The following is a 12,954-nucleotide window of genomic DNA, read 5'->3' as shown; positions in this document are numbered from 1 at the left end:
AGTGAATATAACCTATAAAATTCTATCGTATTGCATTCTAGATAGACTCAAGCCTTTAGCGGAAAATATCATAGGTGACTATCAAGGTGGTTTTAGAGAAAATAAATCCACAATAGACCAAATATTTATCATAAGACAATTAGCTCAAAAAACCTGGGAATTCGATCAAGAATTACATACACTTTTTGTTGATTTCAAAAAAGCGTATGATAGCATCAACAGAGAATGCATATACAAAATTTTAGAACATTTTCGTATCCCACAAAAACTTATCGGATTAATAAAGGCCACTTTAAATAAGACTATGGTAAAAGTGAAAGTTGGTTACGTACTATCGAGAGAAGTTCAGGTGAATACAGGCTTACGGCAAGGTGATGCACTGTCCCCAATTATTTTTAATTTAGTTCTGGAAAAAGTAATTAGAATGATGAATATCTCACCAGATGAAGGGGTAAGACTCGATGGCACATCAATAAGTATTCTAGCATACGCAGATGACATAGTGCTTTTAGGGAATAATATAAATACAGTGAAAAGTATGTGCGAAAGACTTATAACAGCGGCGAAAAGAGTAGGATTGCAAATTAACGAAGAGAAAACAGAATATATGGAAATAAGTAGACAACGGTACGGAAAACATGCAGAGGAGTCTCTTAAGGTAGGACCTTATAGATTCAAAAATGTACCACAATTTAAGTATTTGGGTTCAATGATCACCCAATCAAATAATATGGAGTATGAAATTCTTAAAAGGATACAAATGGGTAACAAGTGTTATTATGCAATGGATAACTTACTTAAGTCAAGAATTCTCTCAAAGACACTTAAACTTCAGATATACACCACACTAATAAAATCTATAGTACTATACGGAGCACAATGTTGGACCGTAAGAAAAAGTGACGAGTCAAAACTGAGAGTTTTTGAAAGAAAAATATTAAGAAGGATTTATGGACCATGTCAAGACCTGCAAACAGGTGGATGGCGTAAAAGACATAATGAGGAGTTACATCACCTATATAACAGACCGGATATAGTTAAGGAGATAAAAAGAAGAAGATTGGAATGGGCAGGTCATGTATGGAGGAAACCTGATGCTTTGACAAAGACGGTCTTACAAGAGAATCCAAGAGGGAAAAGACCACTAGGAAGACCCCGAATGCGATGGGAGGATTGTGTCAGGAAGGATGTAGCAGTTTCTCTGCCGGAGGAAGATTGGCATATGCTAGCACAAAATCGTGAAAGATGGAGGCAGTTATGTTTGGATGTTTGGTCTAAAAGGCCGTAAAAAAAAAAAAAAATCAATAAATATTATTATTCATTAAAAACATCTATTTAATTTCTGTATTGTAATTTTAGCAACAACAGTTTTTTCTAACCTTATTATTGAACCCATATAATTTATCATATTTTACATTAAAATATAGGTATTCAAAATATAGTTTTCAACATTTCTAATTCCGAGCATTAACTAGTTAGAAAGTTAAAAGTTTTTTTGTAACTTAACTTCTTTAGGTACATACCTACTTTGATTAGTGACTTGGTTCAATAATTTTTTCCTGTTTTTTAAATCTTTTTTTATACCTTCCACCTAAGAATGACTTTGTAACAGTTGTTACAATACAAACTTCCATTTTTCAAATAGGAATCTCTATTTTTTGTTTAACTTTTTTTTCTTATTAAACAGATATTTATTTTTATAATGTTGAAGTATCTAAATCAAAATTCAAGCGAATAGTTTTTAAATTACTAATGTCGTATATAACTTGGCGTACTAAGGTACATACATAATAAGTCAATGGTAATGGGTTAAGTAGATAGGAAGCTTAAAAGATATGAAAAAAATTGTGATAACTATTACTTCTTGATCATTATAAATAATTTATAAAGGTTATCAAATATAATAAATACTACATATTATCCTAATTTTACATATAATTTGAAGCTAAAGAGAATTTGTTTGAAAAATAGATGTTTTTTAACGCCACAGAACATACTTTAATTTATAAAAAAATATCAGGCATTTTAAAATATGTTGTAATCCTTACAATGTAAAGCACCTTTCCTTAAAAATGACTAACATCAGAATTTGAATAAAAGTGCTATTAAATGGTGAGCATGATTAAAAAACCATTCCGTATTTATCAATTAACTTAAATAATTATTTATTTATTTATTTCTAAATAACCCAAATTTAACGACTTTAAAAATTATCAATAACTTGGCTAGACTTAGTGCTAGTACCTAGTATAAAGAAATAGATAGGTACTTAAAATTTAATATTTTGACAAATGTAAAAACAATGTTTTTGAAATATGGTATAGACTATAGACCAAAATTTTTGATAAAACATTTAATTTTTATTACAGAAGTTCTTGGTATCAAAAGATTAGTGGTTTTTAACATTAAAAATGTAATTTATATCATAATTTATCCAGAAATATTTTACTAAATTTGATATCTTCCCAAGGATCATCTCTAATCATCAACTTAGCACACTCTCCCTAGTTATTTAATGATAACTGATCTATGATCATAAGTATATAACCACAAAATGTTTTTATTTTAAAAATGATAAAATATAATGACATATACATTTTTAATTAATTTATAAAATTAAATTTATGTCATACAAATAATTTAATTTTCGTCAGTTATTATTATCATTTAAACATTCTTATTATTTTTTTAAATATCAATTTTTAGTTATATTTTGGTTCAAAATATTACAATTCTTAATTTAGGTTCATTAAAATGAATAAAATTAGTTGGTATGAATTTACCTTAAAAATTTCCTAAACAATATGTGCTAGGTACAATAATAATAATACAATACGTAAGTATGAAAAAAAAATTATTAGTTTTTTCAAAAATTAGATTTTATTAAATAATCAACTGTTGAAGACAACAATTAAAGGTTTTTGATATGGTACTTACTTTTTCTCCATTAATTCCAGGTAATCCATCAATACCTGGTTTTCCCTCAGGTCCGTTTAGTCCATCTGCTCCTCGTAAACCGTCCCTAATTAATCAAAATAATTAAATAACTTCATATTGGATTTTATTCAATCACAGGTATATGAAAAAACAATTTACCGTGAAGAAACAGTTGTTATCTTTATGTACTGTCAATTAATTTTTACATAAATTTCAATTTATTTAAGAATTCTGATCTACTGTGCCTTTTTTGCTCTTAGAGAATAATATTTTTGAATTTTAATGATCACTATGTAACGTAGGTAATGTTTTAACTAAATAATAAATAGTATTAAAATAAAAGACTTGAACTTTTATTTTTTTTTCTATAAGAAATAAAATAGTTAGGTGCTTATAAAGAAGGTGTTATCATTAGTGTTATTTATTATAACCATTCATAAATTAATTTAATATAAATGTTAATAATATTATATAAATTGCACATAGTTACAAACATATAAAATTTGGCATTTGCTCACTTATTCACTTTTTTTTATTTTATAATAAAATACAAAAATAATACCTTCCAGGATCTCCACGAGGACCAGTTTCTCCTTTTTGAGAATATGTCCAACTTGCTGGAATTATTGCCGCTGCACCTTTTTCCCCTGGTGGACCAACTTCACCCTGAGCACCATCTACTCCCTGATAAACATTTATTAATATAGTTTTAATTTCATAACCATGATAGTTTTCTATGATAAATGCTAAGTTCATAGATACAAATGAAGTTTTTAATCAAAATATTTTTACAATAAATTTAAAATTTAATTAATAAAAACTATGTAGTAAGTACTATAATATGTTTTATACTAGGTATTCTAGCCCGCACATATGTTGGCTTATAGCAGGTACATAAATTAACAGTAGTTCCTATAAACTGTGTAATATAACTGTTTTATAACTTAGACAAAGCATCTCAATAAAAAACACACCGAGGATAATTTCTTAAATACAATATTCCTATATCAAAAATATTTAAATACTTACAGGAGCACCAGGTTCACCAGTTGGTCCGATTAGTCCGTCAGCACCTGGTTCACCCGGATATCCTCTTTCGCCTGGTGGTCCACGCGGTCCCTAAGAAACAAATTATTAATTGTATTTTTCATATTTTTAAAAAATTACAACGATTAATTGTAAAATATTTCTAAAATGCATGCATGTGGTGATGTAAAATCAATGTTACGTTTAATGATTGTTTTATAAGGATTAATATGTATTACCTTCAACCCTGGAGTACCATATAATCCAGGTTCACCTTTACTACCTTTCTCTCCTGGACTACAGCCTTGACATCTTCCACCAATTTCACCTTTTGGACCATCTCGACCTATAATTAATACAATAGTACATTGGTTTAAGAACAAATCAAGGAAAATAATTGATAAATTATTCAAATTATTTATAATTATAATATAAAAATTGTTTTTCAACTAAAAATTATGTCATGATTTACCTGGAATTCCTGGAATCCCTGGTCTTCCATCTTCACCTTTCTCCCCAGTAGCACCTTTAACACCTTGTGGTCCAGCAATACCAGTTGGAGAATCACCTAAACATAATTTAAATTTAAAATAATATTATCAATAAGGAATTATTAGGTATTAATGATTAGATTATAAAATATTTTTTACGTGATATGTTTCTCGTTGTGCTTACCTGGAGACCCTCGTTCGCCTTGATAACCACGTTCGCCTTTAAGACCTTTTTCACCATCTCTTCCATCAACTCCATCGTATCCTTTAGGTCCCTATTAAAATATAATTTTCTTATGTATAAAAAATATAAATATATATGAACCATATTATCATTAATATTAATAAAAAAATTCGCCAGAAAACTAATTTAAACAGAGTTATAAAAAAACCCACAATATGTGCATAGTTAATACTCACGACAATTGAAGCACCCTTTTCACCGACAGGTCCTCGAGGTCCAGGTGGACCTTGTGCGCCAGGAAAACCTAGACGTATATTGTGATGCATTTAAAATACAATTGATTTTCGGATTGCTGTTATACATTTTGATAGATTTTATCAATCAATTAAATTATTCTTTTTATGTATATAAGAACTAATTAGCCTAAATTTAATTTTAAATTATTTCAGATAACAGTACATTTCTTAATTAAATTGTTTTTAAAATTTGTAATAAACAATAAATTATAGTAAATATATAGGTATTCGAAATTAAAAAAAGTTTCTAAGATCTATCAAAAATTGATGTTTGACATTGGTTAATAATGCTTTAATGTGTTAAGTAGTTTTTTGGGATTTTTTCAAACTTAAAATAAATAAACATATAGGTACTTATTTATAGTTCTTCTTATGATTTAAATTTAAAACATAGACAAATATTGATATTGTTTTAAAATTTTTAGTGCTCACAAACTGATTTCCAAAATATTCATAATTGTGTTAACATATTATTGCGATTCAATGAGATATAATAATTTATTACATTATTTCAATTTAATTCAATAACATGATAACCCAAAATAAATTAGGTGGATGAAATTAAGAGATAAAATCGTGTCTATTCTAGAATAAAGAAATGATTATAATAGTTATTAATTGATTTAATGATTTAACTACCTCTTTGACCGGATTCTCCGGGTAAACCTGCAAAATCAAAGATTAAAATTACTAAATTGATTTTTTTAAATTCATAAAATTTAATTCATGTTTATAATATAATAGTTTCAAAACATTTTAAATATAAATGAAAATTAAATATAACATGCCTGTAAGTCCGGGTTCTCCTTTTGTTCCTTTTTCTCCTTGTAAACCTTCTAGGCCTATAGATCCTGGTACTCCTACATTATAAAAAATATATAAGTTAAAAATACATCTGTTAAAATATTGTATATCAAATTTAGGTTAAACTAGATAATTCATTGAGTTCAATTCAAAGGAAACTATTACAACTTCCAATCTTTGGAAGTTACTTAATATAAAATAGAATTGATTTCATAAAACATCTAAACATATTACATGTTTATTGTTGAGTATCATTCTTATATTATATAAAAACACACCTTGACCTCCAATATTTCCTTTTGGGCCAGGAAGACCAGGAAGACCATCAATACCGTCTAAACCTTTTGGACCTGAAAATCAGTAGATTGATATGAACAATGAAAGTTGCTGAATTAAATTAATATTTTTATAAATTATATTAAATATAACAATATAATATATATTATAATTAAGCGATTCCTATCTACTCAATTTTTTTATAAAATTTTTAGCCAATGAAAAGACAAAAAATAATATATGTTTCCTGCTATGATATTATGCAAAATTATTATGTTGGTTTTATGAACATTACATGGCTTATATGAAATCTAGTTACATGTTAATTTTCCTAGGATTAACATTTTACAAGAATTATAATTCTAAAACTTAAAAGTCACATCAATATTCTTATAATTATAGTTTTAAGAAAAAACTGTAGCTAATACCATGACTTAAATATAGTCAGTTGAATTAAATAATTTCAATTTAATTGTATTTGATATCTATATGATGCATAGGTATGATGTCTACTTTAAAATATTATGACAAATATTTACTACAAATGAGAACGAAATATAAGAATAATTTTAAGTTTCTAGCAAAAACTTAAGAATCTAATTAGGACAGATTAGATGATCACACATTTTAATGAATTTTAAGCATATAAAATTGGCATAAAAACATTTTTATTTTAAATTTTAAATTGTAATGTATTTGCGTTATAATTTAATTAGTAGGTAAAATTGTAAATAAAAAAAATCATAATCCATTTAACTAACAGTATAATGTTTTAAATTGTATATGTTAACTCATTTAAAATTTGAAACATTCCAAATTTTTTACGTAATAATAAATTATAGTTTAATTTGTATCTCTTCTAAACTATAAATTAATATATGTGCAGAAAATATTCGCATATTTGTAAACTCATTTGTACCGTATTCAAAAGTTAAACTATCATACAATAATATACCTGTAGGTCCAGGGTATCCCCGCGGTCCTTGAGGTCCAGGCAGACCGGGTCTGCCTTTTCCACCCTAAATAAAAAATAAATAATTTAAAAATTTAACTATTTAGATCATCATAAGGTAATCTTGTAACTGTTAATTTATGACAAATATCATGGTAGACTGACTTGGTTTCTATAGTCTTTGTTTTGTTAAAACCATAACAGAATTTATTATACAATATAATTAAATCAAAAATATAATTTATTATATTATTGTTATAATTAATAATATTCTTGATTAAGTTAAATATTATCTAAAAATAAAATATACCCCTGGTTGTCCTGGAGGTCCTCGCAACCCAGCTGCTCCTGGTGCACCATCCAATCCTTAAAAACGATTATAGTAGGTATTACAATATTATAAAAGAAACTTTTGAATATAATTTTTAAACATGATTTTGTTTATAAAGCTTTAATTGATAATTTAGTTTTTATATTCAACTAAGCAGCACTTTTTACTCAAATATAATGCAATTACGATTTTTCACATTTATTTTTTATTTTTTTCATTTTAATGGTAATGTACAATTTTTAATAAAGTCTTATAAAGACAATCTTTGACTGGTGTTAAGAGACCCATGTGAATTATTACAATAATCAGATTATAATCTTGTGAAATGGTCTAAAAAAACCACCAAATCTCTGATTTTCAGAAAAACAAGTTTTATTGGCAGAGATTGTTGATCCACTAGAACCATTCTCATCAAGATTCAACAATTTTTTTAATATGATTCGTGTTTACAATTTTAATTTTCAAATTTGGTACCAATTAAATCAGATATGGAGATTTCATTCCTACATTTAAGATTCAGAGTTACGTCTATCATTTAGCTGGATATATTTTACTAAACAACCTTAACCACTCAAAGTTTTGCAAATATATTTCTAGGGTGATTTGATGATCGAAATAAAACGGTAAATTTCGATAGCCTTAAATACCTAAAAAGAATTACTATACGATTTTCAATATTTGTTAAATTGTCACAATAGTTACGAACGCAACTTCAAAACTGCTTTCGAAGCTATGTCATCAAATATAGAAGATTTTCAATTCATTATCACAGCTGATCATGCGCCACAGCAAAAGACAGAGGTCGTTACAATGCATCTCAAATTGATATGGTAGTTGCATTAAATGTTGAGCACAAGAATTTAGAGAAAAGATTTTGTTTTGCGATCATGAGATAACATTCTAAAAAGAACCCTTTGATATTTAGATATTGAGAACAGCTATTCAATTAATGTACCACAGTCCACAAGTTCATCCATTAACAAGGGTTTTAAAAAAAAAAAAAAATCCGTCAGCAATGGATTTTTACTCATATAGTCTTTAAGTCAAAGAAAATTCCAAAAATATTCCACTTCGTAGCGAGAAATTATTCAGTCAATATATTGAAGATATGTATGCTAAAATTGAATCCAGATGACTTCAATTTTTAAGAGCAAATTAAACTAAAATACAAACCAAAAATTACAATTATCTTCACGATGCAGTTCGAGCTGATACTGATCCTTTGGAAATGATAAAAAGAGTAATTTTACTAGCTTAATTCACTGGTGGCCCTCAACAGCAACTCAAACAAAATGCTATGGTATAACATTTAAGACGTTTTGGACGCTCTGGCATATTTATCACATTGACTAGCAATCCACAATGGCCAGAAATTAAATCATCATTAATTTTAAATCAATAATCAACAAATTGATATATTAACATTTTTAATTTAAAAAAAAAAACTGATTGTACCTAATTACCAAAGGTAAAATATTTGGTGAAACAAATGCTACATGCATACAATCGAGTGGTAAAAATAGGTTTTCCTTATGTACATATTTTTAGTTAGGCTTACTAACTTTAGTAAGTACTGCCCAACGATATGGGAACTGTTATTTCTGCTGAGCTAGGTACCTGAATAAAAATAAGATCCTATTATATGCAATATCGTTCGACAAATATGATTTACGAGCCCTGCAGTCGATTAAATTCTAAACCATCATCTATAAAAGATGCGAAATGTTCTAAAGCTTTTCCAAAAGAATTTTTGAAAGAAACTCATTTAGGAAATTACCAGATGTTGCAGGCGGAAAAACTTGGCTACTAACGATGTCAGGTGCACACAATGTTCTAATTTATTGATGATCGTTAGATTATACTATACAGTATCATGCCGTATATTCGAGTAGACCCTAGTAGTAGTAGTAGAGTAGTAACCTAACCATAGAACCATAGAATTCTGCAGTACAGTAAAAGCTATACAATCTACATTCTTCAGTTACATCAATTAAGATTCCGATCAAGTTATATTTTCAGTAGAATCACGAGATGAAATTAAAAATTTCCAAAATTACAGATATTAGGTTCGTCAGAGGCTGTATGGCGGATTTTTTATTTTTCTATCCACGAACGTTTTCCGAAATTTTTCAACTAGATTTACATTTAGAAAATGGTCAGCGTTTTTATTACAACGAGCAAAATACCATTGAGAGAAACGAATAAGTATGTAAAAAAATACTAATCTTATGGAATTTTTTGAACTCGGTACAAAAAGATAATTTTGTTAAATACATTTTTATTCATTAAAATACCAACTTATTATATTATGCATAATGATAATTATTGAATAGGTATCATGACGTACCTAAATGTAACTATTTTTTAATACTTAGGACTGATATACTTAAATTGTACACGATTTTATACTTTAGACTCGAACTTGAATAAACATAATATAATAAAAAGATAATTATAATTATTCAATTCTTTGTAATACTACAAACCTGGTTCTCCTTTAAGTCCTGGTCGTCCTGGTAATCCATTCAAGCCATCAATTCCTCGATCGCCTAACAAAAAAAAAAAAAAAGTACATAATAAATTTGATTTTAGATTCTAAGTATAATGAAGAAGGTATTGTTTTTTGGTTTTTTTATTTTTTATTTTATTTGGTTTTACAATAAAGTATATTATAGTCTTATTCTTTGTTTTTATTTAAATTTTTTGTAAGTTTTGTGTCTGTCATCATCTTTTTCAACTTAATAAATGATTTTAGATTTTGGTTGGTTTCCAGTAAAACGGATTGGATTTATTAGGGAACCTTAAGAAGTAAGAAGTAAAAATTTATAGTGTTTTTCAAAATAAAAAAAAATAAAACAAAAGAATATACTATACTCTTTTTCACGAGAGAACGGGACCGTCTTCCGACCGAAACTGGTCGCCGTCGCGCATCCCCACCCAAAAACACAACACTTTCGGACTGCGTGGAGGGGATTTCACAGGCGGGCGAGCCGACTGGAGCTCATTCTACATGCGCGAAATGGTCCCGTTCTCTCGTGAAAAAGAGTATAGTCAAAATATACTAGACATCATGTACCTAGTACTCAAATTGTATTTTACAAATGTATTTTTGTAATTTATTAACGAACAACTGTATATATGGTGAAAATACATTATGACATAAACTATCTTTCGAAGTATATGAGTCCCGCCTGTCTCTTTTACTCAAAACTTTTATATCATATCTAATAATTTATTATAAAACAGATTTGTACCGGCACACGGATTTCCTTGATAGAAAGAGATAGGATGAGTTTCAAAGAATTATACGCAAGATGCTTGGTAAATGGTTAAAAGATGTGTTTATTACTATAAACTATGAATTACTATACTCAATAACAATTATTGCTTTTGGCTTATCACTTAGATTTTATGTTAAACAATAGAGGTTCTGTCCAAATGTTTTCTAGTTTAACGACTACTCGAGGCGGCCGTGATCATGGAGCCTCTTCGTGTAACGGCCAGGGTGGGAATTGCTGGATCAGCAGCATAAGCGTGCGCACGGGAGAGGTAGGGGAAGCTCCTCTACAAGATTTTTCGTCTCTCCAAAATATAATATTATACCTACCAATATAGGAAAATCGGGTGGGGGGATTGGAGTCTGGACATGCTTAGATAAGGTATTGCCTCCCTTGCCAAGAATACCTGCGCACACTTATGATCAGCAAATTCCTTCCTAAGTGTCCGGTTCCATAGTAACATATGTCAGTATACATATCATATTACTCTAATGTAACTATTTGTTAAGCTTACATATATCAAAACTCAAATTGAAAATAATGACACACTCAAAGCATAGATATCTTTACATACGATATCTACCACAACAAATCAAGTTTCCCAGCTTGTTTATATCCAGCCTATTAATATTAAAAATACTTCTATAGTATTTCTTATTGGTTGTTATTTATAAGCTATTTCTAAATATATGAAATAAATAGAACAAATTTATAATGTGATCTTTTAAAGAGTCTTTTTTTAAATGATACAGACATTAACAAAAGTATAGATTCTAGTTGAATTTATATATTTAATAGAAAATACTAATTTGTAAAGTTACCTTTTTGTCCTACAGGTCCTGCAGGTCCATGGTAACCATCACGACCCTATAAAATAAAGTAAAATAGTTGTACAAATTATTTTTATTTTTAATCCATATTCTCTACTTTTATAGATTAGTTACATTTATTTCTTAAATAAATAAAAATCATTCTTAAAAATTAGGATTAGTTTTGTTTTAAATGTTTTAAAATATGATTAAGTTTATTTTGGATAAAAATATTTAGTTACCCTTGGTCCTGGAGTTCCAACTAAACCCTTTTCTCCTTTTTCACCAACCTCACCTGAAATATAAATTTATACCCTATAATTAATTTAAATTATATATTATTAAAAAAAAATCTTAAAATAATAATACTGATAAAAATTAATAAAATTTTTTTTAACGAATTTAATTTTGGCTTAACGACTTACCAGTTAAACCTTTTTATAAGTATGCTAGTTACAAAAAAAATAATTAAATAAATTCATTTTTATTTAAATTATCATGTTTATACTTCTATTACTTAAATGATTATGATATATTTACCTGGGTTTCCTGGATCACCAATCATTCCTGGTTCTCCTTTCATTCCAGGTTCGCCATTTTCGCCCTAATTAACACAAACCATAGTTAAAGTTTATTTAAAATTATTTCTCTATCTATTTTACAACATTATATAAAATAATATATATACCGGATTTCCTTTTTCACCCGGTTCACCAGTTGGCCCAACTGTTGTATTATTGCTTGCAACAAGTGATGAGTTTGGCACAGGTGGTCCTGGTGGACCACGTTCTCCTTTATGACCCTTTTCTCCTTTAAGACCTTCATATCCAAGTCCCATATTTCCTACATTTCAAACAAAAACAAATTAATTGATAAACTTATTAAAAGAAAATCTAACATAATTTATTTTGTATGTATTTTATTTATTTCCTAAATATTATAAATACATGATGTGTCACCATATATTTTATCGCTATTCATATCCACTCTCAAGTCACTACTATATTCACTTCTCTAACTGCCTCATTTAAACTTTAAAACGATAAAAGGCACCTCAGTAAAGAAATAAATATAAAATATTCGAATTACAAAAACAATAATATTGATTATTGAATAACAAAAATGTTATTAATCAAAACCAACACAGACACATGGTGATAAATAATTTATATATATATATATATATATATATATATATATATATATATATGTGTGTGTGTAAATAATGTTTGTCTATATGTCTCTTTCAAATTCTTAAACCGTTCATCCAATTTCAATGGAACTTTCATGGTGGGGTTGAGGCACCACAGAATAGGTTTTTAACCTATAATAAATGAAATTAAATGAAAAAAATAATAAACATCATGCTCGTATTTGATAAGATTTCATAAGCTTTATAACCTTGTACAGGCGAAATCAGATTATTCAGCTATATCAAATGAAACTGGATGGCACATTGTACTCAATCCACTGTAAGTTGGATTAAGTAAAAAGAACATCTTGGTATAACTTTAAAACTTAAGAATATAAGAATTTATAAGGATCAAGGATCCACAATCCAACCACAGAT

At 27.8% G+C, this 12,954-nt stretch overlaps 1 protein-coding gene across 1 annotated transcript in view; it reads right to left on the bottom strand.

Annotated features, from left to right (window-relative positions):
- The window catches only part of Col4a1 (Collagen type IV alpha 1), a 53,997-nt gene that overhangs the window by 21,641 nt on the left and 19,402 nt on the right, over window positions 1-12,954 (bottom strand). Inside the window, exons 12-28 of the mRNA XM_015517831.2 lie at window positions 12,073-12,227; window positions 11,925-11,988; window positions 11,627-11,679; window positions 11,397-11,442; window positions 9,784-9,846; window positions 7,277-7,332; window positions 6,970-7,033; window positions 6,017-6,088; window positions 5,723-5,794; window positions 5,574-5,600; window positions 4,875-4,942; window positions 4,639-4,729; window positions 4,436-4,531; window positions 4,203-4,309; window positions 3,967-4,056; window positions 3,500-3,621; window positions 2,938-3,022 (exon numbers count right to left, since the gene is read on the bottom strand). Of these exons, the coding sequence (XP_015373317.1) occupies window positions 2,938-3,022; window positions 3,500-3,621; window positions 3,967-4,056; window positions 4,203-4,309; window positions 4,436-4,531; window positions 4,639-4,729; window positions 4,875-4,942; window positions 5,574-5,600; window positions 5,723-5,794; window positions 6,017-6,088; window positions 6,970-7,033; window positions 7,277-7,332; window positions 9,784-9,846; window positions 11,397-11,442; window positions 11,627-11,679; window positions 11,925-11,988; window positions 12,073-12,227 (1,331 nt within the window). The remainder of the gene's footprint in view (window positions 1-2,937; window positions 3,023-3,499; window positions 3,622-3,966; window positions 4,057-4,202; window positions 4,310-4,435; window positions 4,532-4,638; window positions 4,730-4,874; window positions 4,943-5,573; window positions 5,601-5,722; window positions 5,795-6,016; window positions 6,089-6,969; window positions 7,034-7,276; window positions 7,333-9,783; window positions 9,847-11,396; window positions 11,443-11,626; window positions 11,680-11,924; window positions 11,989-12,072; window positions 12,228-12,954) is intronic.

Source organism: Diuraphis noxia, unplaced genomic scaffold (genome assembly GCF_037042655.1).
Source record: "Diuraphis noxia isolate RWA-SAM2 unplaced genomic scaffold, SU_Dnox_SAM2 contig0001, whole genome shotgun sequence".
Classification (NCBI taxonomy): Eukaryota; Metazoa; Arthropoda; class Insecta; order Hemiptera; family Aphididae; genus Diuraphis; species Diuraphis noxia.
The sequence above is the reverse complement of the archived record's forward strand: the minus strand, read 5'-3'. Positions and strand labels throughout refer to the sequence as shown.